The sequence below is a fragment of the Balaenoptera acutorostrata genome, chromosome 18, assembly GCF_949987535.1.
Source record: "Balaenoptera acutorostrata chromosome 18, mBalAcu1.1, whole genome shotgun sequence".
Classification (NCBI taxonomy): Eukaryota; Metazoa; Chordata; class Mammalia; order Artiodactyla; family Balaenopteridae; genus Balaenoptera; species Balaenoptera acutorostrata.
Window position 1 is genome coordinate 74,643,703 of NC_080081.1, and position 27,874 is coordinate 74,671,576.

At 44.0% G+C, this 27,874-nt stretch overlaps 1 protein-coding gene across 15 annotated transcripts in view; it reads right to left on the reverse strand.

Annotated features, from left to right (window-relative positions):
* Positions 1 to 27,874, reverse strand: part of MTUS2 (microtubule associated scaffold protein 2) — a 505,315-nt gene that overhangs the window by 49,373 nt on the left and 428,068 nt on the right. For 13 of the 15 annotated variants that reach the window (XR_009005942.1, XM_057533086.1, XM_057533075.1 and 10 more), the window contains one exon: positions 7,088 to 7,154. Coding sequence is in view for 14 of the 15 variants with exons in the window: in XM_057533086.1 (XP_057389069.1) it covers positions 7,088 to 7,154 (67 nt within the window). In the remaining variant the exon portion in view is untranslated. Of the gene's footprint in view, positions 1 to 7,087; positions 7,155 to 16,999; positions 17,434 to 27,874 lie in introns of those variants that run through there. The other 2 variants (XM_057533088.1, XM_057533087.1) reach the window with 2 other exon arrangements.

Genomic DNA, 27,874 nt, shown 5'->3' on the forward strand with positions numbered 1-27,874 from the left:
ACTAAGCGCTTTGTAAATACAAGGGATTATGACCATAAATTGGAAGACACATTTTATGCATAAACCCTGGAAGGTAAAATCATCTCACAGATACACTTACAGTGATGTGTGTAAATATATTTAGGTTGCTAGTTATAAATGAGAATAAGTTGAAAAGTTCATTCTATTTAGTAACTTAAGAACGTAATAAATAACAATTCAGTGTTTACTGTCATAAACTGAGATTTCTATCATACCTTTATATCAAAGCTCTCAGAAGTCTTTAATATGACTTTATTTCATGTTACAGAAAACATTCAGGTATTGTTTGTTTGCTTTGTTTCAATAAGCTAACTTTAATCTAAATGTGGGTTTAACCATTTAGCTTCCTGTACAATACCTGAGAAACTTTAACAGAAGGATTGCCTTGTTAATCACTGCTTTCTGTTTTAAAACTATTTCATGTTAAGTGTTTTTAAAGTTTTCAGTAGAGACGAAAAAGCAAAGTCCATCTTAAGTCTGAGGCTGGCAGAAAGCTAAAAACCCATGGCCTTGGCTAGGGAAGAGCCAGAGCAGAGGCTGTAACAAGTTCAAGAGAGGAGGGGGTGACAGAGCCACACGCGGGAGCAGAGAGAAGCTTTGTCCATGAGCACTGGGACCGGGGCAGTGGCAGGTAAAGAAGGCCAGGAGGAGGGCATCTGGGGTGATTGAGAGCTTCAAAGATGAGAGGCAATTTCACACCACATTCAGACAGTCACAGTTTTGAGCGGCCTCGAGGAAGGAATCTGGTGGGAGGTGTGCAGTGCTGTTAGTGTTGGTCCAACTTGTGTCTGCACGTACATCTCAACAGGGCTCTGGTCTGCCTGTGAGAGCATCGGAGCTAAGTAAGGAGTGTGAGCCAGAGGCCCCATTTGAACCTAGCTATTTATTGCATGTTCTTCTGTGGAGTTCATCTAGTTCATATTTTTTATAGCTCAGGTTTTCTAATAAGGCAGCTTTGCTGGAGAGAAGACCATAATATCTACCTGACAGTGGTCAACAACCTGAAGCATAACGTCTCAGAAGGAAGTAATCTGCTTCCATAAAGAACATCTTACAAATCCATTTCAGCATCTACAAATGTAAAGGATGAACCTTCAAGGATCCAGTATTTGACTTCCAAATTTGGAGAATGCCACTTTATCCAAAAATCAGGGCTCATATTTTAAGAACTATACTTTTTGGGAAAGTTTAAGATGTGATTAAAAAATCATATATTAAATATGTTTCTAGCATCTTTACTCCTCCTTCCCTGGATGTGATGCTGGATTCTGGTTTCCTGGAGATCCGAAATGCCCTTTCATCCCACAACCAATACAGCTAGAGGAAGGCTTTTCCAAGGATAGACACAATTCAGGCCAACTCCAAAGACAAAGCAAGAGCCATCAACCCTGGAGGGTGACCTGAGGATGAGAAGCTTTCAAGAGGATGACTAGAGATCCCTGTCTTCATAGGAGATACAAATACCATAGATAACAGAAATTTCAGCCACTCCACAGGGACTCTACCCTTGGACCACAAAAGGCTCCATCCCAAACTACATCTTGTTATATGACTGGTAATTACGTGCCCCTTCTCAGGTGTGTGTGTGTGAGAGAGAGAGAGAGAGAGAGAGAGAGAGAGAGGGAGAAACTGATTTAATTCCCTTCTTATAAGGCAAGCGTAGCTACACTGAGATTAAATCCACCATAATCTTGTGCAGTGATTTACAGAATAAATATCCAGGACACTGCACATATAGATGAGTTTAAAACAAATGTGAAATCCTACCCAAATTATTGGTCCACACTTTTGAGATTATATTCCAAGAAAATAACACAAGAGGAGAAAAGTAACTTGCAAACAGTACACTCACTGTAGCGTAATAGCAAAAAATGGTAAAACCCCAAACACTCAAAGGGGAAGAGTAGCTGATTCTAGTTTATGACAGAGTGTTTTATAACTCTTAAGTGACAAGTGCGAAAGTGTTTTTAATCCATGGAAGGAGGAATGGGTTTTCCTTTCCAAAGGTATGCAGGATGGGTAATGCCCCCAAATGGTCATGGCGCCCATAGGCCCAGGGCTCAATAAGTGTGCTCTTTCCCTTCCCACGTGCATCTACCCTAGTCTTAGTCACTGTACAGGCCCATCTCAGATAGCCCCTCCGGCACGGAGTCTTGGATCGTACGCTCCCTGAGGACATGAGCTCTCATCCACCACTGCCTTGTCGGACATGAGCTGTGTCTCATCCACCACTGCCTTGTCGGACATGAGCTGTGTCTCATCCACCACTGCCTTGTCGGACATGAGCTGTGTCTCATCCACCACTGCCTTGTCGGACATGAGCTGTGTCTCATCCACCACTGCCTTGTCGGACATGAGCTGTGTCTCATCCACCACTGCCTTGTCCGTATGTGGCAGCAGGTCACAGCCAGTCCACATGATGCCTTTGTGCAAATTAGAAAAACGCGCCCCTTCCTGTGGGTGGCAGCAACCCCAGGCTGGGGTCCAGGGCTTGGTGAGCGGCTGCAATGTGGGTGCATTTCATGCCCCACTCAGAGGGGCGCCCCCTGCAAGGTACGACTGCTTCACCATCCGTGGTGACCCTGCCTAGCCTGTGCCTGGCACATAGTAGGCACCTAATAAATGTTTGTTGAATGAATGAATGGACTGAGATTAAGGAGAACTAAGGTTTTCTCCTGGTACTTCTTACAGACGTCCCAACTTTAGCCAAGATCTTTGACCGTGTCTCAGTTTACCGATCTCACAAACGTGGTGAATAGACTATAGTCATTAAGACCTGGATCACCTCTGAAATGCTATGAAGCTGCCTGCTACATAAAGGTGCTCCGAAGCTTGTTAAATGAAGGAACCATTCTCCATAACTGGGCAGAGCCTTGGCTAGGTACCTTGGCTAGGTGTGGTAGAATAATACATTGGTCTTTGTCCCTGGAGCTCCTAAAACCCTTTGGAGTTCCTGAGTGATAGGAGTGTCTTTGTATTTATAAGGAGCTCCTTCTCTGAGTTTATGCTAACAAGGTAAATTACTGGGGGGCCCCTAGAGAGCCTCAGGATGGGGCTGGTCACAGGACAGACCAGGTGATTAGAGGGATGGAATTTTCAGCCCCACTCACCAACCTCTAGGGAGAGGAGACGCTGGAGAAGGGGTTATAAAATCTCTTGATTCAGAGAGCTCCCAGGTCAGTGAACACAGCTAGCTCCTGGGGGAGGGACCTGTCCTGGGAGGGTGTGGAAGCTCCGTGCCTCCCCCTCCCCCCAAATACCTTGTCCTGTGCATCTCTTCCATTTGGCTTTTCCTGAGTTGTATCCTTTATGATGAACTGGTAAGTAAATTGTTTTCCTGAGTTGTACGAGTCATTCTAGTGAATTATTGACTATGAGGAGGGGTTGTGGGAACCCTTGAATTTATAGCCAGTTGGTCAGAAGTATAAGAGGCTCCTGGGACTTAGGACTGGCACCTGCAGTCTAGTGGGACTGGCCCTTCACCTGTGGGGTCTGCACTCACTCGGAGAGTTAGTGTCAAAACTGAACTGAATTGTTGAACACCCAGCCAGTGTTCTCAATGTGGAAAAATCTCCTACACACCTGATGTCCGAAGTGGGATCAGAAAACACCACTTGGGCTTCCCTGGTGGCACAGTGGTTAAGAATCCGCCTACCAATGCAAGGGACACGGGTTTGAGCCCTGGTCCGGGAAGATCCCACATGCCGCGGAGCAACTCAGCCTGTGCGCCACAACTACTGAGCCTGCGCTCTAGAGCCCGCGAGCCACAACTACTGAGCCCACGAGCCACAACTACTGAAGCCCGCACGCCTAAAGCCCGTGCTCCACAACAAGAGAAGCCACCGCAATGAGAAGCCCACGCACCGCAACGAAGAGTAGCCCTCGCTCGCCTCAACTAGAGAAAGCCCGTGCGCAGCAACAGAGACCCAACACAGCCAAAATAAATAAATAAAAATAAATTAAAAAAAAAAACACCACTTATTTGGAGATGTCCTCAAAGTTTACCTGTAAATCAATTGCCAGAAGTTTCCTACTTAAAAACGAATATGGTCAGAGATTCTCAATCAGTGTGGGATGACACATCTCAGAATCTCTGAGAGGGATTCTAACCACACGCCTTCTAGAAGATTCTGTGGTAGCTCCCCCAGAGAAGTCACAAACGGAAACGTATTGTAAATGTGAAGCGTGTCAGCAAACACACCAGGGGGTTACTTTTTGTGTTTAGTTCCCGGAAGCTCATCTAATCCGGATGGGAGCGGACTCAGAGGATGGACACCCAGCCTGGCCAGCACAGGCGAGGGAAGGAGGATGAGAAGGAAGGGGGGCCTCCCTCCCCTTTCCCGGGAGCCAGGCCAACCCTAAGGGTGAGATCAAAGCAGGTGGAATCTGTCTTCTGCATCTTCCCTTTCTGCATCCTCCCTCACCCGCCTGGCTCCTCTGCCTGGGCCCCTCCTGCTGCCCAGAGCCCTGGCCTGCGGGAACCTCCCACTCCCCGGCCAAGCCCAAACCACCCGCCGCCTCGCCCTTGTCCCTGATCCAAATCAAAACCCCTGTCCTTCAACGCAATTCAGTGATTCTCAAACTGCACCTAAGAAACACCTGGGGAATGAAGCAATGCCTCAGCCTCACCCTCAAAGATTTTGATTCTGTTGCCCTAGGGAAGGTCCTGGGAATCTATGTTCTAAAAAGCATTCCAGGTGATTCTAACACGCACCAGGGCTGAGAACCACCAGCAAAGCTGATTCTGGCTGGATGCTAAAAGCCTCTGATTGAATTTATTCACATCAAGGGTGCAGAAAGCTGATGGGTACGTATGAGCAGATATCGGTAGAATTTAGGGCAGCATTTTAATGGTCGTGAAGAATTTTAAGCAGCGATTTTTGAATGTGGGGGACAGGCCAGCCCTGTTCTGGGATCTGTATAAGTGCCCCTAAAGGATTCTGACTTTTCACAGCTTCTTTTTTTCTTCTATGTCAAACTTACAATCTTTAGAAATTCCATCTCCCCCTCAGAACTGCACCCCTGGCCCCTCCCCTCCAGTGACCCCGCCCCCCAGACTCAGCTGATAAGAGGTCCAAATAAGGCTGGGGGGTAAGAAGACAGGACTGATCATCTCTTTATAGGATCACTGGGAAGTCTGGTTTGTAAGCTCAATACCCGTTTCCCTTCAAGGGAATACCCTGCAGGTCAAGACACTAGAATTTATGACTTTACGGTTAACAGACGATCCCGTCTGTTAACTACAAATGCAGCCTCTCCAGTGGTTCAGGAACTCGCTGCTAAAGTGTCCGCTGGGGCCGAATGCTGGGCTGAAGGGCCCAGGCCATGGTGCTGCCTTCCCCTCCCCCCATGGCTTTTTCATTTGGCAGGTGAATTCTGGTTCTATTCTCAGCACTAATGCAGAAATCAAGTAAGGCTTAAACACAAAATCCCAGCGTGATCCCCGTGTGGTTCCTGCTGCACTCAGAAGCTTCGGGAAAGCACAGAGGGAGGGGCGCTGGATTTGGTGCACACTACCTGGCTGGGTGAGGACAAACACCCCAGATCCAACGCTTGCCCAGGGGGTGCAGATGTTCCTCCGGGGAGGAGTTCACCCTACTGCAGAAGAGTTCGTCCTCTGTCTTCAGATTCAAGGTGCTACACACCTAAGAGCTACAGAGTCACCTTTACAGACTGCTTCATCATCACTCTCTTCTCTAATCGAATTTCCTTTCTAGGAAGTGGAACCAGAGGGACAGAGACGCGAGCCAGCTCGCCCTACCTGGACCTCGGTCATTTGCTCGAAAGCCCAGCCATTGCGTGGAGAGACACGTGCTTGTGGACCTGGGCTGTGCGGGAGCTACCCTCACAAACTCTGCCAACTTCCGTTCCTCGGGCCTCTCAGAACACCTCCCTGTGGGTTCATCCACTGGTGGGAATGCCAGGTGTGGGCGCCCCGGTCTGCTGCTCCGATCACACACAGAGGTGAGGCCGGGGAGGGCCTGCTCTCTTTGGAGGGGAGAAGAGGCCACGGCTGCCCTGTCTCAACGGCAAAGGAAGTTGCAAAACTTATGGTGAAGAAACAAAGTAAATTTTTTTAAGGTAAAAAAAACTGAAAAAAATGGGTAGGGTAAGCTGTGTTTGGAAATCACTACCCCATCCACTGGGCATCCTGGGGGTCTGTGCTCCCCGGGGAAGCCTGGCCTCCAGACTCGACGCCTATTTGCATGGCTGGCCTGGAAACAGGTGCCACGCACTAAGGATGGCCGGGCCGGTTCAAGTCCCTTGCTGGTGGAGGAGGCCACACCTGCACAGGCGGGCTGCCCCCAGGACCACACTGGATGGAGGAGAAACGCTCGCTGTAAAAAGAGCAGGCCAAGGGACTATGTCATGTTCACTTCACCTTTGCTGGAGTAACAGGTCCCAAGAGAGGAATGGGATCAAGAAACTGGAACGTGGGAAGTTCCTGGTCTGATCTTTGGCCTACAGTGAAAGCCCATCTCTTACCACACCCCAGGGTCTGGGGATCTTCCTGTCATTGGCAAGGTCTCCTGTGGTTCAGCCAGAACTACACCATTGTATCAGACAAAGAGAAGTAGTTTCAACATGAACCCTAGCATTTTCTAAGCCATCCAGATTCGTGTTCTAGATCACAGGGTATTTCACGGCAGGGTGTACGGTGGCAGAAGGCATGTTACAGGGAGCACCTCAGTTACCCACCAAAGCTGAGTTGCTTCTGCTGGAGCCGTGCCTGTCCGGGGGTGGGGGGCGTGGCATGGAGGGGTGCTTGTCACCCCACACAAGGCAGACAGAGAGATGTGCTGCCATCTGGGAGGACCAGACTCAAGCCTGATTGGTTCCACTGTGAACGGTTAGGAAGCTGCCTGTATAACCACGGAGACATCACATAGAAATCAGAGCTCCCCGCAAGGCTACAAGAACCCACCACTGTGCTGGGGATGATACTTCCTTTTGTCCAGGCAGGTGTGCTCTGGTTATTACCTGAGACATGATTGCTTTTGTTATACATTCACAGATAGCAGAAAAAGACACTCTTTACGTTCCTCATTGTCAATGCCCTACTTACCAACTTCATCCCTGATGTTTGCAAGTTCGATTGACAGCTCTTTTTCTTTCACAAGGGCACTTTCATTCTGAAAAAACAAAATGGATACCGAGAGTCCCCTCGTTTTAGGCTAAATAAGCACTTTCACATGGTTAATTGATGAATCATATTAAGCAAATATTTATAAGTTGAGCCCTTAAGGAGATAATTTTCTCATTATATAAGCATATAAAAAACTTACAAAGCCAAGTCTGACTCACTCATTTGTATCACATTCAAATCGCAAAGCTTGCCATATAATATTAGTAATACCCATGTTGTGCTTTTTGCACTCTGTATACCTGTATTGCACTCTGTATACCTCAACCTACAGTAATTCTTTGCATGCCTATGTCCTACACATTAATCTACTGTTATATATTATTATATATTTTTAATTATTGTCACTATTACGAGATTTTTGACCATGAAAATACCATATTTCTCTGAGGGACAGATGCTTATTTTACCAGCTGTCCCCTTAAACTTACCCTTTTGTCCATACATGCACTGTTACCTACCTAATGAATAATGGGCAGAAAACCTAACATGAAACATTTCTCTTTGTAATAAGACCAACACCAAAACTTAAGTTTCCAAGGTTTTTTGTTCCATTCTCTGCATCGGTAGAAGGAAGACGAAGAAAACTCACACTCAAAGTGTTACTTACTGTGAAGAATGCCATTTGTCACTAAATGATTGCTTAGTTGTTTTCAAATCAAATACATACTATGACATAAAATAGACGAGTTGAAGACATGAGTCAGCACCAATATTTACATTTGTTATGATTTTTATTACTACTAAAAATAACTAGGAAAGATGTGGTACATAAATTCTCTTCAAGTGACAGATGCCAAAAGTACAGGCCCTCAAGGAAAGGCTCCTTCATTATGTAGAATGTACTCCCAAAGCAAACATTTCCAAAGAGGGAATTTTGGCTAAAATGGGTACCAAATATCTAGCACAGATATCCTCAGGGCCTCGTGAATGCTCTTTCTTTCTTAAACTTCCTTTGACTTCGATGTCAGCACCTCCGGACAACCTGTGCCGAATGGGAACAGACAGTTGTCACAATCTTGTCTCTGTGTCTGCTGCGTTTAGACCCCGGTGACACGTGTGCTACTTTGGCTTGATGGCAGGGTCTCAGGTTATCCAAAGGGCATTTGCTAAGCAATGTTAGAATTTCATGCCTAGGTAAAACTCTACTTGCATAATAAGCTGAGAGCTATTTTAGTCACAGGCGTTAACAATGATTAAGTCATGGTTACCCCAACCCGTAGCATCCTTGCCCTCCCTGAATCTGACGGCTGGACATCACCCCTGAAAGTGTACATTCTCCTAATCACCACGTGACACTGCCTCGATGCCACGCCCATGGCACAGGTTGTCCTGAGGGTTAAATAAATTAACGTACGTGAAGCAGTTAGAACGGCGCCTGGCACTTACAAGCTCTATACAAGTGTTAGCTGTTACTACAACTCTGTTGTTTCCTTTGATTTTGTTTGCAACTGGATGACATCCTATAGATAGGTGCTTTTCCACGTTGAGTGCCTGAATGTGTTTAGAGTTGGCATATGTCTTGTTCTCTGCTTTTTTTTTTTTTAAAGCACCTTCCTGGCTCTGTCTTGATTCTACTCTAACTTCAAAGACTTAGAGAACTCAGAACAGGCAAAGTGTCTAATCAGACTGATCACAGGGATAGGTGCTTGGTCTAACAGCAGCGTAATACAGCCGGCTGACTTGTTACTACAAACTAAGAAAACTTGGTATTCCTGAGAGGGTAAATTTCAGCATTTACCCTGAAATAATCTCGAACTAGTGAAAAAACTAACTTGTTTCTACTCTCAAGAATAATTCTGAACAATCATATCCTCAATTTCCGAAGCACAGCCAGAGAATTGAAATACTGTCCTCATCGGCCCAGAAATAGCATCACCAAGTATTCACTCTTGGGCCGCTGAGAGTTGCAAAGACTTAGACGAGGTTAGGCAGGGACCGACTAGAATGTAACAAAAACCAACAAACGGACTCTAATCTTTCACCCAAAGCCAACGTTTCCCTCAGCGCCTGCAGAAGCCCTGGGACGAAGCCCTGGGTGGATGTTACCCGTGCGGAGGGATCCTGTGTCACAACCCATCACACCCCACTTTCCAGCCATGGGAAGAATCAGGCATTTGGGGATGGAGTGGCTTGAAGGTCCAGCGAGGAGGCCAGGCCTCAGATGGAGACGGTGCTGATGCTGATAAAGATCTTCAGACTTGAGTCACTTGGATGAAAAGCCACCGCTGGTATCTGTGGCCAGGCCTGCCCACCCATCTTTGCTTTAGGAGAAACGCAAGTGAGAGGATGAAAGAGAAGACGCAAGAGAGGAGAGGGAAGAGGATGGGAAGGGAGAAGAGATGCAGGGGAAATAGGAGGGAAACCAGGGAGATGAGAGACCCTGCACCCTCTCCCTCTTGAGAAGCAGAGAGGAAGATGATCCATGAAGACCCAGGCCGCCCTCACCCCCAGCCTTCTGCGGGCACAGATGACAAAACTAACTGATCTCAGAGTCATCAAACAGACAAAGACAAGCAACAAACCTGGTGGCTAAAATGTCAAGGAAAACGACCAAGCTTGGTTAAGGTCTGCTGATCACTACGTCAATATTAACACCAACCTTGACCAAACACTTCCTAGATGCCAAGGCACAGTGCTGGGTAAGCCCTTTTCCTCACTTACTCCCCCAAATACTGTCAAGCAGGTCCTGGGTTTTATTTCCCATTCTGGAGGACGAAACTGGGATTCTGTGGTTAGGTAACTAGCCAAGTAACCTGCACAACCAGCCAGGAAGTGGCCAAGCAGGAGTTTTCACCCGGGCTCCACACTCTTCATCAAACACTAACACAAGGAGATTCTCCCCTCTGTCCCGTGCTTACATAGACCCAACACCGAGATCCAAATTGCACCCATCCTCAGCTTGGATCCGAGCACTCATTACCACGAAGCTTTCCACGTCTAACTGGAGGAGAGAAAGTGCCACCCCCAATGACTGTTTCTATGGAAATGTTGGCTGGCTGCATTCTCACCCCACCCTCCCCGTGCCCTCCCTGTGTTTGTCCTCGGTGTGGATTTGTCAGTTGCACTTCACATCCATTCTAGCCTCTGTGTGGCGGTAACATCTGATAGGGCAGCTACTTAGCTTTTCCTCAGTCAGCTTTCTCGAGCCCTTTGCGATGGCCTCCCAATGTACTCCTCCTGAAGGTGCTGGCACGGCTCTGCTCGCCGAGGCCAGCCAGAGCAGTTTGGCTGCAGCCCTCCTTCCTTAAGTGCTTGATTTTGAAAAGATATCAACTCTTCTAATTTGTGAATTCTCTGCATCAATTACGTTACTTTCTGTTCTCTGCAAACCAAACCAGAATGATGCGATGCTCCCTGCAATGGAATGAGTCAACAGCTAGGGCTTCAGGGACGCTGCTCCTCAGGCAAGAAAGGAGCCCGAAGGGAATTTCCACTCTCCACTCCCTGCCTCAGAGAGGCATCTTCCCAGCCACTGTGGCTCAACAGAGCCCCGCAGCCTTCCTGCCCGGCCCTGAGGTTCTGCCGAACCTCAGGAGTGAGGCTGCCCCAAAGACTCCCTTCGAGGGGCTCTCGTGCACCGTCCCCTCCCCTCCCCCACCCTGAGCCAGGTCCCGAGTGATGATGCAGTGGGAGGGCTGAAATACAAGCAGGGCCTCCTCGAGGCCTCAGTGTCAGGGCAGTGCTTCCCTACATGGGGAATGAGTGGAAAATTCCTCGCTGGTGCCAAGCACATGAGCCCCTGCGTTCAGTCCGATGGGCTAAAAATAGAACTCAGTATTAGGCATCCAAACTATCCTAGTGATACAGTCCAGAAATTGCCAAGTCGAAGAAGGCCATTCCTCTAAAGTTACTGTTTACTCTAGGACGGGCTTAACTAGAAACGGACACTTGGACAACCTTCATCTCGGCCCCTCACCAGCAGCTGTGTTTCTTAGCCGCCTCTTTTATGCTGTCACGCACCTCTCCTTTGCAATCCGAGTCCTCTAGAGTCTCTGGCGTGGTCCACGGCGCTCAGAGACGGGATCCCAGACGCGCTATCCCCACGAAACATCCGAGTCTCCCCTCCACCTCTTGCCCTACCAGGTCTGCTACAGTGAAGCCCACATGGCGCTGCAAACTCCGGGGAAACGCTGCCTTTGATCTTTGCTACCTACAGAAGCCTGGCAAAGTGCACAACCTGGTCATCATCCCATTAACGTCAAGCAACTGGATGTGTGGCCCAGCCCCAAGCGAGCCTGCCACACTCTGTTATCCTAACGTGCTTGGTCAACGGGGGACTGTCTGCTCAGGGGGCTGGTGCTGCCCGTGTGATTGGTGGTGACGGGAAGTGAAAACACCCATCCGTGTTATCATCAGCCACGTGACCCTCACTTAGGCATCAGCCACCTAAGCCCCTCCCCCAATTAGAAATCGACAGGACAGCCTGGTTTTTATTAAAATTGAATAGATCTGTTTTGAATGATAATCAACACATAAAACGTTGCGTGAATCTGAGGTGCTTTCACCCCAACTGATCTAGAAACAGGAATGTATCCAACACAACACGTATTTACTTAGCGTCTACTATGTGGCAGGCAGACATGCCAGGCAGGACACTTCTGCCTTCAAGAAGCTTCAGAGTCTCCCAAAGAGTCAGTAAATAAATAAGCAATTACAAAACAATGTGATACAACTCAACCAGGCAGGGCTGGCTTGGAGATTTCCTGAGACCAGAGGATGCGTAAGCAGGGGGCCCAGGAAGGGAGCACCCCAGGCAAAGGCCAGAAGGGCCATCGACACAAAACAGCACCTGGGGCTATTTCTGGAAACCTCTGTCACCCCCATCAGAGGGGCCCTTTTCCTTTTCTTGCCAAGTGTCTGCCTCTGGTCTCTGACTGTCCCTGAAAGAATGCTTGATCAGCTACAAGGGTACTGATGACAACTTCATAAAATTCACTGTAGTTCTGAGTGTTTTTATCGGCTCCCTCTTCCCCATCTGATATATTTTTTTAAAGAGGGACATATGTATGTACATTTAAAAATATATATATATGTAAGCTTAAAGACTCGCAACTAATCTTTCCTATCTTTTTAGCTTGCCCTGAAATCGGTGCAGATCAGGAAAATTCAATCATGTGAGCTGGGTCACTTTTTCCCAGGCTAAACAAAAGAACCCTAACGAGGAGTGAAAAAATAAAATATCTACAGAATTCTGGTATTTGAGGAAACATCCAGATCCTTTTTATTATGAATTTTTGAAATCCTAAGTCATATACCTACACATGAAATTACAAAGAGGTTAAGGGATTTTTTTCATTCTTCCCAGAAACAATATTGCTTCTCACTCATGAGTTCAGCTTAGGGTTTAATTCTACACGGTAGAGCTTAGGGTTTAATTCTACACGGTAGAACTTGTCTTAATAGGGAAACATTTTCTTTTGTATTTCAAAATGAACCAGCCACCAGGTGACATCAACAGAACACCTAAGTCTTCAGTGTTGTTCTCTTTTCACCCTTTGCGAATACTGCATTCATTTTCAATATTAGTATTATTGTGAAGATTGGCCAGATTCATAATATAGCTCTGTGGAAAATTCCTTTGGGAGGTGAAGTGACCTTTTATTCATTTCAGTTATTATGGCTTTAAGGCAGCACTGATGCGATGCTTTGACTTAATCAATAAGTATTATTTCTTTCACATATAATTAACACAGCCCACTGTATTTTATGTCTGCTTTTCTACTCGGAAATGAAATTTAATATAGACTGGTCAAAGGGAAAGCATCATTCACATTTAATATTCTTAAATACGTGTCAGTGTGTAGTCACGTGGAAAATGAGCAAAGCCATATCTGGTTTCAAAAGAAACCAGACTAAATTTTAAGATGCATCATTCCAGCCTTTGCCTTTGTGCATGCTTGGGTGTTGATGACCGCAAAACATCTAGCTTACCTAAGAAGCGGTAGTTAATAGGGGGGCATCAGAACAAACCTGGATTACCTAGGAACATTTAGGAAGGACAGAGACTTGTGGGGCCCAAGGAGAAGAAATGTGAATCGAAAGAAATGTGAATCCAGGAAAATTCTGGATCCCAGAGCAAGCAAAAGAAAGGAAAATTAGCCAGAACCATGATTTTTAATACACTTATGTCTCACTGAAGAAGTCTCTTGACCTTTCTGGATTCTATCATCTTTGAGTGACCTTCCCAAATTTATTACTGTCCCATCACCCGTGCATACCTGGGAGAAGCAGTGAGGTGCCTTCCCCCAACTCACACCCTTACCAAGAATTTAGAGAAAAGGTAAGTAAGATTAGCCTCTGAGATGATAAGCAACACAGAAAAGGTTAGGGTAGAGATATGCAAAGTAACCCTTAAAGGGAAAGGACCGGACCTAAAGCAGTAAGACAAGAGCGGGTCATAGAAATGGAAGCAAAGCAAAGGGAGATTGGAAGAGGCAGTTACCAGGGCGAGTAACAATCGCACAGCCTCCCAAGTGATTTCAGGCTGGAGTGGGGATGGGACGTGAGGTCACTGGATGCCTAAATAACATTCCATCCTCATCAAAGCTTCTTATGAGGCTAGACTTTGACCCTAAAAAGAAATCCCATGTTTATCGGGCTTGTAATCATTCGTTTGCTTGTCAGGTGTATTACTCATTGTTAAAAAACAAGTTGGCATTCTAATTGTACATCTACTTGATTTCTCTTAGTACCTCAATGTTCCTAAGAATGACCAACTCTGGGAAGTGTCTGCATGTGCAGAGATGCTGGCTTGAGCCTGGACCACGCTGAGTCCGCTGGTGAATGGACTCTTGGGGATCCATCCGGGTGTCCCAGGGGCCTTCCTGGGTCATACCTTTCCCTTCCAAATACCTGTAGAGGATGAGTCTTTCTACAGACGACCTCTCAAATCCCAAGACGGATCCCTACTTCTTCTTAACTCAAGTTAAAAAACCTGGGTCTAGTTTTCAGCCTAGAAAACATTTCCCCACACTCCCTATGTGCTTCTGTATCCCGATGTTGACTCTCACCTTTCCCCAAAGTGGGCTAAGACATCTCTACCCCTGCGCTCTTTGCTTAGGGTTTCAGTCCTTCCCAAAACACGACCCCGTTCCTCAACGGGCAAGTCACGATCCACTCCTTCTAAGAAACCTCGCCTTTGAGTCCAGCACTGACTTCTCCTTTCACTGGATTCCAGAAACAGGTATGGTCAGTACCACATGACTTTCACTTAAGGATACTCCAGTCTTGTACTAATGGTTTAATTGCCCTGTATGTGTTCCTGTTGCCTACCTCACTTGCAATTTCTCTGGAAAGGGTGGAAATACAACCAAACAAATAACTGGTAAACTCCATAGGACAGGCTGTGCCCTTTAAGAATTCTTTGCTCATCCCCATAATAACTGGGCACAGAGCAAACGAGTAAGAAATACCGTCGATGTTTTTACAGGTGTTTTTAACGTTAAAATGCCTAGGCACGATCAGCTTTTAAAAATTATTTGTTCACTTAACAACTTTTTATGCATTTTATACTCTAGGTAAGATTCCTTACTTTCCGCCCCCCCCCCAATAAATTCATGTTAAAGAAGTATCTTAAGACTAACATTTCTTGGCCCATCTCTGAACTGATGACTTATCTACAATTGTCTCCCCACTCTTTTCAAAACATCTTTAGCTGCACTATAATCAAACTGTTAAAGACATTTTTACTTCACAAAATAAAGTTTTCTATGTTGTATCTATACAGAGTTCGGAGGGAATGTTTCTTTTCTTTTCTTTTTTTATGGCTTATTAAAATGGGCTAAAGTAATCAGAAACAACTTCATCGACCATTTTATCAGGTCTCTTTCAAACCAGGTTGATGCTGGGATTGTCAGAGCTGATCAGCAAACTGAAGGATTTTATTGTGGGACTTAAAGAGTAAACTGATTTCCAGAGTTTGGAATGGAATCCCATAATGGTCCTAGTAGACCATGCCTGGCCCAATAGGTAACTATTGAATAAACAAATGATTTTGGCATACTGCCTGCGAAGTTATGCTGAAAGGTGGGTAACTAAATAAAACAACAAATTTTTTAATTAAAAAAGGAAAGCCCTTAATCCCTAAAATGAGCACCTATGAACATACATCTATAAAACCGCCAATGGGAATACCGTTCTAAAATATAGCAAAGAAACATCAAGAAATGTGGGTGTAAACTTAATGAGAAAGTTTATAAATGCTGTGTAAGTTTTTAAGTTTTCATCAGGAAAGAATAATTTGCCTTAAGTTTGAAGTTTCAAAGCTAAAACATTTGCAAGTCACTTAAACATCGCACTGCGATGAAATAACATTTAATTATCTTCCTAAAATCTCCAATTTAAAGACTGACACAGGGATAATATTTTTCAACAACTTGATTTGAAACAAAAGAAGAGGATGGATTCACTTCAAAATATATTTTCTCAAAAAAGACCTTTAATCAGCTTCTATTTTGAAAACTTTTGTACCAGAGCTTAGAAATATGAACATTATAATATTGTTGTACTTGTAGCAAATCCTTCCCTTTTATAATAATTACTGTTACAAGGCTTCCTTCAACACCTTTTGGTGACCATTTCTCTTGAAAAAAGGGCTTAATCACCTCCATGTTGGATTTGCAGATAACTGAGTGCAAATGTTGCATATTTCTATTTGTCAAAAGCACATAAATGTGTACATAAATATTTTAGTTCTTAGTCATGGTAGCAAGAGCCAATCCCACTGAGATAGTTATTTCTACTGGAAGAGAAGGACCAGGGGACTTGTAAGGTATCAGTTTAACTTTCCTAGGTGGTACGTAACCCTCCTTTAGGTCAAAGTTCATAAACACAACTGATAACTAAGATGTTCCCAAGTGACCTCCTCGCAATGTGTTTTACATTAAGCCATTCATTTCCCTTCACCTGGTCACATACTATACCTCAAGCCATATAGCTGACGCCCATGAGTAGAAAGGAGGCAATTTCAACCTCTTGTTAAACTCCATTTCATGCATTTTGAGAAATCCAAATGTGTGTGATAATAAAATATACCACAGAGACAAGAGTGATATATTTTATTTTGTATCACTACTAGAAATGCCAGCACATTTCTAATAGTGAAATTAAAAGCATATCTTAATCCCTCTGCAAGCTCACAGGCAAATGTCAAAAGCAAAGAAAGGCTTTGTGTTGGAATTGTCATACAATGCTTGCTCACACTCTGTTCTCCATTGCCTGGCTGTGAATTTTCCTTCCAGTGAAAACTGGAACACACCCTCAGGCTCGCCGGCTCCTTAAGTTTTCACCTCTATGTTCTTCACCCCTACGTGAGGCAAACACGTACAGAGAGAATAACTGGACCGGTGCTTGCTTCTCTGACCTTAAGAATAGAAATTACAAGGATGGATGCTGTTTGTCAAAAAGAGCGGCAAACTTTCAAAGTTACCAGTTGGCCGAGGGAAACACATCTAGCTAATCTAAATTCCCCACTGGACCGTCTTAGATTTCACAGGTACATTAAAATGCAGTAAGAATATTCCAAGGATTTCTTGGCAGTTTGAATTTCAAGATGTTGGAGCAGAGCCCCCCTATTTCAGGAGAATGCAACAGTTACATGTGAGACTGCAGGAAGGCAATTATGTAAGGCACTGCAGAGTATGGGAGACCCTGGTGTTGCTGCCAACACCGCTCCCATCCAGCACCCGGGAGCAAGTCAGAGCGGCTTCCTGCTCACCCACAAGACAAGTGCACACACATGCCGGGGACAGGGACAGAGGCGCTGGCTCTGGCCTTCTCTCTGCCCTTTGGAAGGAGGAGGGGAGGGAGAGAGAGACAGGGAAGGCAAAGTACCGTCTTGTCCAGGCACTGAAGGCAGTTATAAGGCTTGCAGCAGCAGTGGCCCATCTCGGCAGGCTGGCTGGCAAGGGGACCTCCTTCATTCAGTGTGTCGGCGGGTAATCCCTAAGGCGAGGTGATGGCTCCAGCGAGAGGGGCGCGCCGCTGGGAGCTGTCACAACTTCCATGTGGTCCCCTCGGCTACCTTATTTCTCCTAATAACTTCAGGAATCCGGGAACCAGAGGAAGGAGAGGAGGAGGAGGAGCGCAGGGCGGCCGCGTTAGGTTCCTGCTGCGGGGAGAGGGAGGGCGGGAGCCGGGAAGGGAGGGGACAGTTGGAGGGAGGGTCACTTTGCCACTGGAATCCTCAGAGTGAGGCAAATCAATCGTCGCATAACAATCGAGCATTTACCGATGCCACCTCCCGGAGGGGACAGCCGGCGCGCCGCTCCCAGCCCTCCCCCTCGCGCGGTTGCGCCCGGGCGCGACGCAGACACGCCTGGAGAGGACGCAGGAAACACAAAAGGGCTGGTCTTCCAGGGAGGCTTGGGCTGAGGACCACGGAGAGGACTGGGAGAGACGTGGCTCTGCTCAAATACTGGCTTTCTATTTTCCCGAGAAGTAAAGATGCTTATAAACGTGATGCATAATACACGGCCTTTCCTCCATGTAACCCGCCTCTCAGGGCATCGTTGCCTGGGCGGAGGGGGGCGGCGCGGAGGGGACCACCCATTGCTCCTTTTCAAATTTGTGTGCCACGAACAGTTTTGCCTCATTGGAGGAAATCTTAATATTTGAAATACAATCGTGAAATCGCTTGTCTTATTTGACAGACCAAACCATTCAAGTGGCTTGAGTAATTAAAATTGGGGTGTGGGCAGCTATATCTCCTGGGCATATCAGCATAAAAGTCTTAGCGGACTGGATCTTTCTGGGCGATCTGTAATTTTTCAGAAAGTTCAAAATCAAAAAGGGACAGGGGTGGGAGCGAAGGGTTTTGTTTTTTTTTAATTTCAAAAGAGACGTGGTATTTTAAAATATGTTTGTGTAATCCTAAAAGTAAGAGATGCAAATACTTATGAAATTAACTTTATACTTCCTGATATCTCAGAGGAGAAATCCTGAAATTTACTGTCTGCAGAAATATACAATTACATTTTTGTCCATTAAATTTGCCTAAGACTGGAAGCAGACAATAGTTAAAATTAGATAATTTTACTAACTTGAGATTTTTCCAAGACGATTTTAATTAAGTAGCACAGGCGACTTAGATTTGCTTGTAGAGAGGTCAAGGATATTTGGTGATTAAATAACAACAGACCAGAATGTTTGTCCTAAACTTGAAAGAATAAACTCAAATCTTTCTTTAGCACTAACAGGTAAACTGGTATAATTCTTTAGGCTGTTTCTATTACAATTTTAAATGTGCATACACTTTGACCCAACAGATCGACTTCTATCCTACAGTAACACATATATACGAGAGTGTATGCATAAGGATATTCAGTTTAGCATCATTTGTAACAGCATAAAAATGGGGACACCCTTGATATCCAGCACCTTTCCAGTGTATGGAAACTTTTATGAAAAATGAAGCAAAACTATACACACACATGCGTTTGTATATGTCTACAATAAATCTGTTGGAAAAAATCCCACCGTTCATCCAACAGCAGCTGGTCCTTGGGGAATGGAAAATAGGCGTGAGGGAGTGAATTTCCACTGTTTACCATCTTGCCAGAATGTATTACTTTTATTGTTTTCAGACAAAGTGTATCAGGGGAAGGCAGTGACCACTGCCTGGGCTCTTTGATGTCAGGAGGTACAGAGGTGCCTCCCTCTCACACCGGCTTGCCCTCTTTGGCAGTGAACTCAGGCAGACCTCTCAGAGAGAGAAGAGCTGACAGAACCTTGAGCTTCAACCTGGGCTGAGAGCTGTTGCTGGAGCTTTTGACACCTTGGGAGAAAAACTTGATATTGCAAGAAGCGATGCCTTGGTACACCCATGTTCATAGCAGCACTGATCACAAGCCAAGACACTTGGGAAGCAACCCAAGTGTCCATCGATGGATGAATGGATAAACAAAAATGTACCCATCCATACAACGCAATATCATTCTGCCTGAAAAAGGAAGGAAATCCTGTCACATGCTACAACGGATGAACCTTGAAGACCTTACGCTACGTGAAATAAGCCAGTCACAAAAAGACAAATACGGTATGATCCTACTTACATGAGGTCCCTAGAGTCGTCGAATTCCTAGAGACAGAAAGTAGAATGGTGGTTGCCAGGGGCTGTGGGAAAGGCGGGAATGGGGAGATACTTAATGGGGACAGAGCTTCAGTTGTGCAAGATGGAAAGAGTTCTAGAGGCTGGTCACACCATAATGTGACTGCACTGAATGGTGCTGAACTGTCCACTTAAATGGTTGAAGTGGTAAATGTTATGTCATGTGCATTTTACGACAGATAAAAATAAAGAAGTGGTGGCGTGCATTCCCCTGGGGGTAGGCGGTCCTTGCACAGTAAATTCCTGATCAAGTGAAGGCAGAGCAAAGCCTCTCTTGTGGGTGGAGAAGCAGGACAGGGAGACTCTAAGAAGCTGACCATCTCCCAGCGCCGTGTGCAGAAGGCTTTCTTCGGGGAGAACTGTTTTTCTGCACCTGAGGACACGGTTTCCTTCTAAATTAGGATTTAGATTGCACCGTCCTAGAAAATGACTGCTTGTTCTTGTGCGAGGTCTGAGCATGCTTGTTCCCGCTGCTGCCCACAGGAGAGAGGGTGAGAGGCGAGGCTGCCCAAAGAAAGATGGATTCAGCTTCTCTTCCTGTGCACAGAGGGCGCCAAGGGGCCCGGGACTGGCTGTGCTCAAATCGCACACGTGGTGAGATCTCAGAGCAAACAACCCAGATTTTGAGAAATGTACCAGGGTCCTAGAGTTACGCCATGTTTATTTTCTTTGTCAGTGAAAAAACTTCAAATGTACTCAAAAACAGAGGGATAAATATGAAGGACCTGCGTATACCCATTTCCAGTTTCAACAGTTACCAAGATTTTGGCACATTTGTTACATCTATCCCTTTTTTAAACTTTTTTTTTTTCATATGTCCATCACCCAGATTCAGCAATTATCAAGATTTGAAACTTTATTTTCACTTGTCCCTTTTCTTTCTTTTTTTTTTTTTTTTTGTTAAAGTATTTTAAAGTCAAGCCCTACATATTTTAGTATGCATTGCTGAAAATTCTGAGCATTTTTACATAATCACAATGCCGTTAAAACCCACGAATAAAATTGACAATATATCCTTGGTATCTAACACTTAGTCTGTAACATTTCCCTGGCTTCTCTGAAACAAAATTATTTTACAGTTGGTTTTCTTGACCCAAACTAGGTTCACATATTACATTAGGTGTTAAGTCTCCTAGGCCTCTTTTATCAACCAGTAGGTCCCACCCCTCCCCTTCCTATCTCCCTGCCGCCATTGATTTGTTCAGAAATTGGGTTGGTTGGCTTATAGAATGTCCCACATTCTGGACTTGCCTCTTTGCTTCCTTGTAATGTCATTTCCCTTGCTCCTACAACCCTGTAAATAAAATTTAGTTCTTGAGGCTGGATGAGATTCGAGGTTGAATGCACCTGGGCAGCAATACCTCGGATGTGATGCTGTGGGCGTGACCCTGCAACCCATCGGGAAGCACACAATGACTGGGGGTTCCATCAGCACTGATGCTACAGTGAATCAGATGTGATGGCTTCATCTCTTCCATTATAAAGTTCCCCATCATCAGCTCATCTAATGCTTTCGTTAATGATTATTACCTGAATCGATTATTTCATTAGGAGTTACAACATGATGTTCTGACTCTATCATCCTTTTGCATTTCTTAGCTAGAATTTTTGTATGAGAAAAGAAGTTTTCTTCATCAACTAGGGTGATTTCAATTCCCAGCAATACAGGTTGTACAGGAAAGATGGGATAAATGCTCACTCCTTTCCCTTTAAGTGTCAATTTTCTGAATAAAGACTTGGGGTTGTAATGGTACCCAATGCGGTTATTTGCTTTCTCTCACTTCTTCCAAACATCATTATAAACTCATGTTTTTATGTTGATATACACAATGTGTTTTAATCGATTGCATTTATTACCCTTTTTAGATGCTCAGTTTATCTCATCTCTGACCAAAGGGAGCACCTTCTTAATGGCCCCTGTGTCCTTTTGACACAACTCATTCGTCTCCCTTTCTTGCTTTCTGACACAACACGGTATCTTAGGCTCACCTGGGATGTTTCCTGCTACAGATCTGGGACCAGCCATCCCTCCCCTCCAGGTGCCCTGGTTCCTTCTAGTTGGGGACGGGAGTTACACGTCACAAATCCCATGTTGTTTGTTGTCTTTTGAGGGCCACCTGTTTGGACTGAGATTTCCCTTGAAGGAAGTGGTCCTTCCCTCAGACAAAACATCCTTGGAAGATGTCACTGAAGAAATCAGGGTGGGGCCTTAGGATGGAATGAGTCAATAACAGCTCCTTCTCTTGGGGCCTTTAGATGAGAAAAAGTGCTCAGTGAAACTCACTTTGGGGGAGATCAACTGGCCTATACAACATGCCCAAGCCAAGGGCTGGCACAGGAATTTTCTAAAGAGTCCCCCAAATGCATGGATATCTGAAGAAAAGGCTGAACTTCTTGAAGGCGTATAGAATGGGGGATTAGACTATTGTAATTTAGCACAAAGGAAGCTGTGACCTCGCAGCCTGATGAAATCTGGGACATTTTAGTTCCTAATATTTAAAAAAAGTTTGAGATGCGTTTTATTCCTGGTATATATTTTTTTGCATGGGAGTAGGAACAAACATTCAGAAAAGTTATAGGAAGGTCTATTGGGATAGCTCTTCAGAGAAAACCTCATAAACATGCGATGTTTTAGAGCGGTAAATAATGATGAACATTAACTGATCATTACCAGATGCCAGGCACTGTGCTTAGGGCTTGCATGCAAACAGCTCATGTAACCCTCACAGAGCAATGCGAAATAAGCCCTATTATCATCTTCCTTTTGCAGATGAGAAAAATGCGGCTCAGAGATCGTACATCCTGCCATGCCTACATCAAGTGAGGAAAAGATGGAGTGGGGCCCTGAACTCAGATCTGACTCAAAAGCTGTGTCTTCACCACTGTGCTTTTATCTGTAAGGCCTACATCATTATAAATTTGTGTTATAATCTGGATAAGGGATGTGAGTATATAAAAATATAAAAGAAATGCAAACATATTTATGAAATTGCCCCACATTTTCAGAATTTGAAGCAAGAGCCTCTACTGTAGTGTTTTTTTTTTAAGGTACATTTACAAACCAATGTACAAATAACTTTAAACGGACACAGTAGAAACCTTGAGCATAAGTCAACGTTAAAATAGTCAGTTTTATTATTCCTGTTTCTCTGTCTTCCTTGAACTTGGAGTTGCTGACCTATCCCCCAGCCCCAATCACCCATCAGACCCAAGGCTCCCTCCGCTCAAACCCGACTGCCCTGTCCCATCAGTGCCACTTCGCCTCCTCTGCCTGATCCTTCCACTGGAGTGAATTTCCTCCCTCTCTCTGATTTCATGTCATTGTGTGTACTCGCTCTTGCTCATGACATTCTGCTCCATGTAATCATAAGTGTTTACATCTGTCTTCCCCCAAATATCGCGCCCCCTTTCTGTGCCTCCCTCACTTCACACCCACGGCACCAGCAGTCTGCCTTGGGACTAGGTCTCCGGGACCACTGCCTCAAGTGACGCGGGGAGGACCTCGCAGGAGCGGAACTCAGTGATGGTGGCTTCCTGGCAGAAGCGTTTTGTTGTTTCGTGCAGTTTGTCAGCCATGGGCCATTTGCAGGAGGTCAACAAGATCAAAACTGTATGTCTGTCTCACTACTTATTTCAAAAGAAAAACCATGAAAAATGATCATGAAAGAGCCTCTTACAGACTGTCAAGGCAACCATCTGTTTATTTTGGTTCCACCGTCCATGCCTCTCCTGTTTCCATGCATCTAAAATATGACCTGCAGCTCTTGCACTGGATTTTAGCAAAGGGGACTGCCAGGAAAATATGCATAGCTTTTACCAAGCACAATCCATCTAGAGATTTTAATGAGGTGAGAATGGGCTGGAAAGGGAAAATATGAAACAGAAATTTTGAAACTGGAAGTAATTGATGGTTACGATCATTTGCATACAGACAATAGATGCTCTGAACCACCTTTGATGTAATAACCAGGATCTAGAATATTAAGGGTATTAAAAAAAAAAAGAAACAAATGACACATATACTATTCTGTTCTTAGATACTTGTCAAAAGAGCTGTCACTTTGCTGTAATACCCAAGTAGGAAGGCTGCTATTTAGGTATGACGATCTTTCTTGTTTTTAATCTGTTAGTCTTTGACAGTACCTTTATTTTTTTCCTTTTAAGTCAGTGACTAGGATGACTGCAGGAGAGGTATCCTCCTTAAGTTTCTGCATTATATTCAGAAGAGCTGTCTACTCTTGTAAGAGACGTGAAATTCAAAATGACCTTTACTAGCTGGATAAATAGGCTGGACAAGACTGGGTAACTGATAGAATCAGATACAGAGATGGGCAACAGTTGGCAAAGCTGCAAAGTGCATCTGTCTATTTGACATACATTAGATAAGAAGGATGGTCACCGTGGACCACAAGCTGAATATCAATCAACAATGTGACTGACTGGCCATTATAAAGAAAGGGTGAAAGGATTTGGACACTGGAATGGTGTCTGTGACCAATCTAGGTGTCCATCCCAGTGCCCTAACCCTCCTTACTATACCATGATGAAGCAGTAGCCTCTCCAAGAACAGACGGGATCACTGCAGGAATGGAATGATGTGTAACTCACTGAACTCAGCATATGGCTTCTTACTTTTGTTAAGACTAGTCCCCAGCACCTCAGTTAGGTGAAGGTTTTCCCAGAAACGTCTACGCTTCCTCTGTAGCACCTCTCACCATGGCAATCAAACAGTTCTCTGGCCTGTCTGTTTGCCTTCCTGTACAAGGTCACCAGCTCCGTGAGAGCCTCTAAGGAGACGACAGCATCCTTAGCACTCAGCACAGCACCAGGCACACAGTAGGTACCGGTACATGTTGAATAAATACATTAAACGTTGAGCAGACTCAACCTAGTTCAAGTTGAAGAACTTCAAGACATAGAGACCTGCTAATAGGCAACAACACAGCTGTTGCTCTAACGTTTGGTGGGGGGCGTTTACGACCCCTGCAGAACATTAATCCTCAGGCCCAACTGCATAGACATCATCAAGCAAAGACAGGGAAACTGCTCTGACATCCGCCTGGACCTTTCTTTCGATTTGCAGCTCTGAAGAAGTACAAGACATTAAGGGTGCCACTGTGCGTTGCTATCTTTACTACCTAAGCGTGGGAGAAAGCTGACTCTCCCAACCGCCCTACTATTTTCCTCTTTCTCTTTTTCCACTGATGAGAAGACCCTGGCCATTTATCTGTGTGGGTCTGTCACTAAACGTTATCAGCAATGCTCACTCTAGATTGCCACATGGCCTCCAACCAACGGCTCCATAGCTTCTATTCTACATCATATGCCCAGATTCCCAAATATGCTACCACTTCAGGGAAGGAAATGGTAGGTGCGTCACAACTAGTGATTATACCTGATGTTTGCAAAAAGTCTGCGCTTGCAGTGAAGGTGACCACAATTCTTTGAAAATAATATAATGAACTCTAATCCTACATACAGTCCAGCAGCAAATCCTGTCAGCTCTCCCTGAAAAATAGACCAAGAATCTGACCACCTCGTACACCTCTGCTATTGATTAAATTTTGAAAGGGAAGAAAAAGACAGAGATCTCAAAAATGAAGATTAAATTACAAAGTGCTCAAAGCAAGATAAATTAAAATGAAAATTTAATAAAAGGCACTTTAAAAGGCAGAAAAGCAAACAAGAAAATAAAAATGAGAAAAAGAAAGAATTTAAAAAGGGCCATGGAGAAAATATGGGAAATGAAAAACAGATAAAGAGGGATTAATACTCATATTATTAGACTCCTGAAGAGAAAAAACAAAATATGGAACAGGTATGATACTTTAAAAACATACTGTAGGGGCTTCCCTGGTGGCGCAGTGGTTGAGAATCTGCCTGCTAATGCAGGAGACACGGGTTCGAGCCCTGGTCTGGGAAGATCCCACATGCCACGGAGCAGCTGGGCCCGTGAGCCACAGCTGCTGAGCCTGCGCGTCTGGAGCCTGTGCCCCGCAACGGGAGGGGCCGCAATAGTGAAAGGCCCGCGCACCGCGATGAAGAGCAGTCCCCGCACCGCGATGAAGAGTGGCCCCCACTTGCCGCAACTAGAGAAAGCCCTCGCACGAACCGAAGACCCAGCACAGCCAAAAATAAATAAATAAATAAAAAAAAAAAAAAAAAAAAAACATACTGTAGGACAGGAATAAAGATGCAGATGTAGAGAATGGACTTGAGGACACAGGGAGGGGGAAGGGTAAGCTGAGACAAAGTGAGAGAGTAGCATGGACATGTATACACTACCAAATGTAAAATAGATAGCTAGTGGGAAGCAGCCACATAGCACAGGGAGATCAGCTCGGTGCTTTGTGACCACCTAGAGGGGTGGGATAGGGAGGGTGGGGGGGAGACACAAGAGGGAGGAGATATGGGGATATATGTATACGTACAGCTGATTCACTTTGTTATAAAGCAGAAACAAACACACCACTGTAAAGCAATTATACTCCAATAAAGATGTTAAAAAAAAAAACAACATACTGTAAGAAAGCTTTTCAGAGAATTGAATCTTCATTTTGAAAAGACCCACTGGGTACCTGGGAAAAGTAGCCCAGATTTAAACAACGCTAAGATGTTTAATTTCTACTAAGTCTGTTAGAATTTAGAGATTAGGAAAAAAATCAAGATCTCTAGGCAAAAAGATCGCCCAATTACAAGGGCAGAAATGTTAGATATTCAAAGTAAGACAACAATGGAGCAGTATTTAAAGACGAACAAAGAACAACTTAATCAAAGAACATATAAAACAAGGACTTTCTAAAAAGTCAAGCTCTCCAAGTATCAAGGCTATAGAGAAAGTTTAAAATACAAGGACATAGGGAATTTTGTACCTTTGAGTCTTTCTGAAGGAATAGCCTAGAGTTTGTGTGTCATTCAACTGAGAGATGACTGGGAAATTTTCAGCAAAAGGACTGATGTAAGGATTTATGCACAGAATTGTAGATCTAAGACAAAACCAAATGTGAGTACGAGGCTGGAAGACTAATGTACAAATGCTATATGTCGTGACAACTAAAAAGAAACAATGCAACTAAAAAACTAGTAAGAAAGAAAACTAGGCAGAGGAAAACTAGAAAATAGGAAGAGGATAAAGAAAGTAAGTTAAGCTCCTTCGCTGCTGTGAAGGCAATAGGTAGGAGTTAAAGGATACAATTAAAAACTGACAAACTAGATGGTCAAAGGTTACATAAGAAAAAAGGGGACTGAGAACACTCAAAAATGTGTAAGTGTAAAGGTAGCCACTAAAACAAAAATAAAATGTTCCTAAATTCCATTCGTCAAAATTAAAGAGCAAAGAATATACAGCTTTAGAAAAAGAAACACATCAATAGAACATAATAGATGTAATTATAAAACATTATGATAGAATTGAGACCAAACATATCAGCCATAGCAATGCGTGTAATGGGCTAATTTCACCAATTATAAGAAAAAGATTCTCAATTCAGCTCACAATGTAAGACCCAACTATATGCTATATTCATGTGATATATAAAACAAAATGATTCAGCAAGGCAAAATATAAATGGATGGATAAAGGTATTCCAGGAAAATGAAAACAATAAGAAAGCAGAAGTAGCAATCTTGATATCTAACAAATAAGAATTCAAGCCTAAAAGTGTTAAACACAGCAAAGAAGGGCACCTTTTAATGCTAAAAGCCAAATTTATAATGAAAATAAAATACTTATGAATATCTATGCTCCAAATAACAAAGTAACCAACTTTATGAAGCAGATTACCACTCTCAGTTCAAGACAGATCAAGTGTATAAACAAACAAAGCAGAGCAGAATCAACTAGGTAGGTCTTATGGATATATACTGAACTTTATATTTTGATAATGTAAGCAAATATATCTTTTGTCAAGAGCCTTTGAACCATGCATAAAACCAGATCATAAAGAAACATCAGTAAGTTCCATGAATTAGAAACATTACAAACAACACTCTGATCACAATGCAATAAAAGTAGAGATTATTAACCAATGAAATGAAAAGAGAAATCATTAATCAAAACTAAAAACAATCCTATTAAACAACTCTTGGGTGAAAGAGAAAATACAAATAGAAATTTTTAAAAGTTTTAAAAACCACTAAAAACAAACCACCAAACCCCTAACACATGGGATACATTTAAAGCAGTTATGAGAGGACAACTCATAGCTGGAAATGCTTTCATAAGTGAAAAATGAAAGGATGCAAATAAATGACTTATATACCTAGCTGAAAAAACTGGAAAACAACAACAAAGTAAACCAAAAGAAAGCACTGGGAATGAAAGGGTAAAGGCAAAAGCAGAAATTAATGAAGTAGAGAATAGGAAACCAGTAGATTTAATTGAAAGAAGTTAACAAAATTGCAAGCCACTAGCTAACTTGAGCAAGGAAACAGAGAGAATGTACCAACAAAATAAGAAATGACCAGAAGAAAACAGAAACAAGAATTAAAAGTTATAACAGGCCTCTATACAAATAAATTTGAAATCCTTTATTAAATGGATAATTTTCTAAAGAAATACAGATAACCAAAATTGAGCCCATCAGAAAAAGTTTAAACAG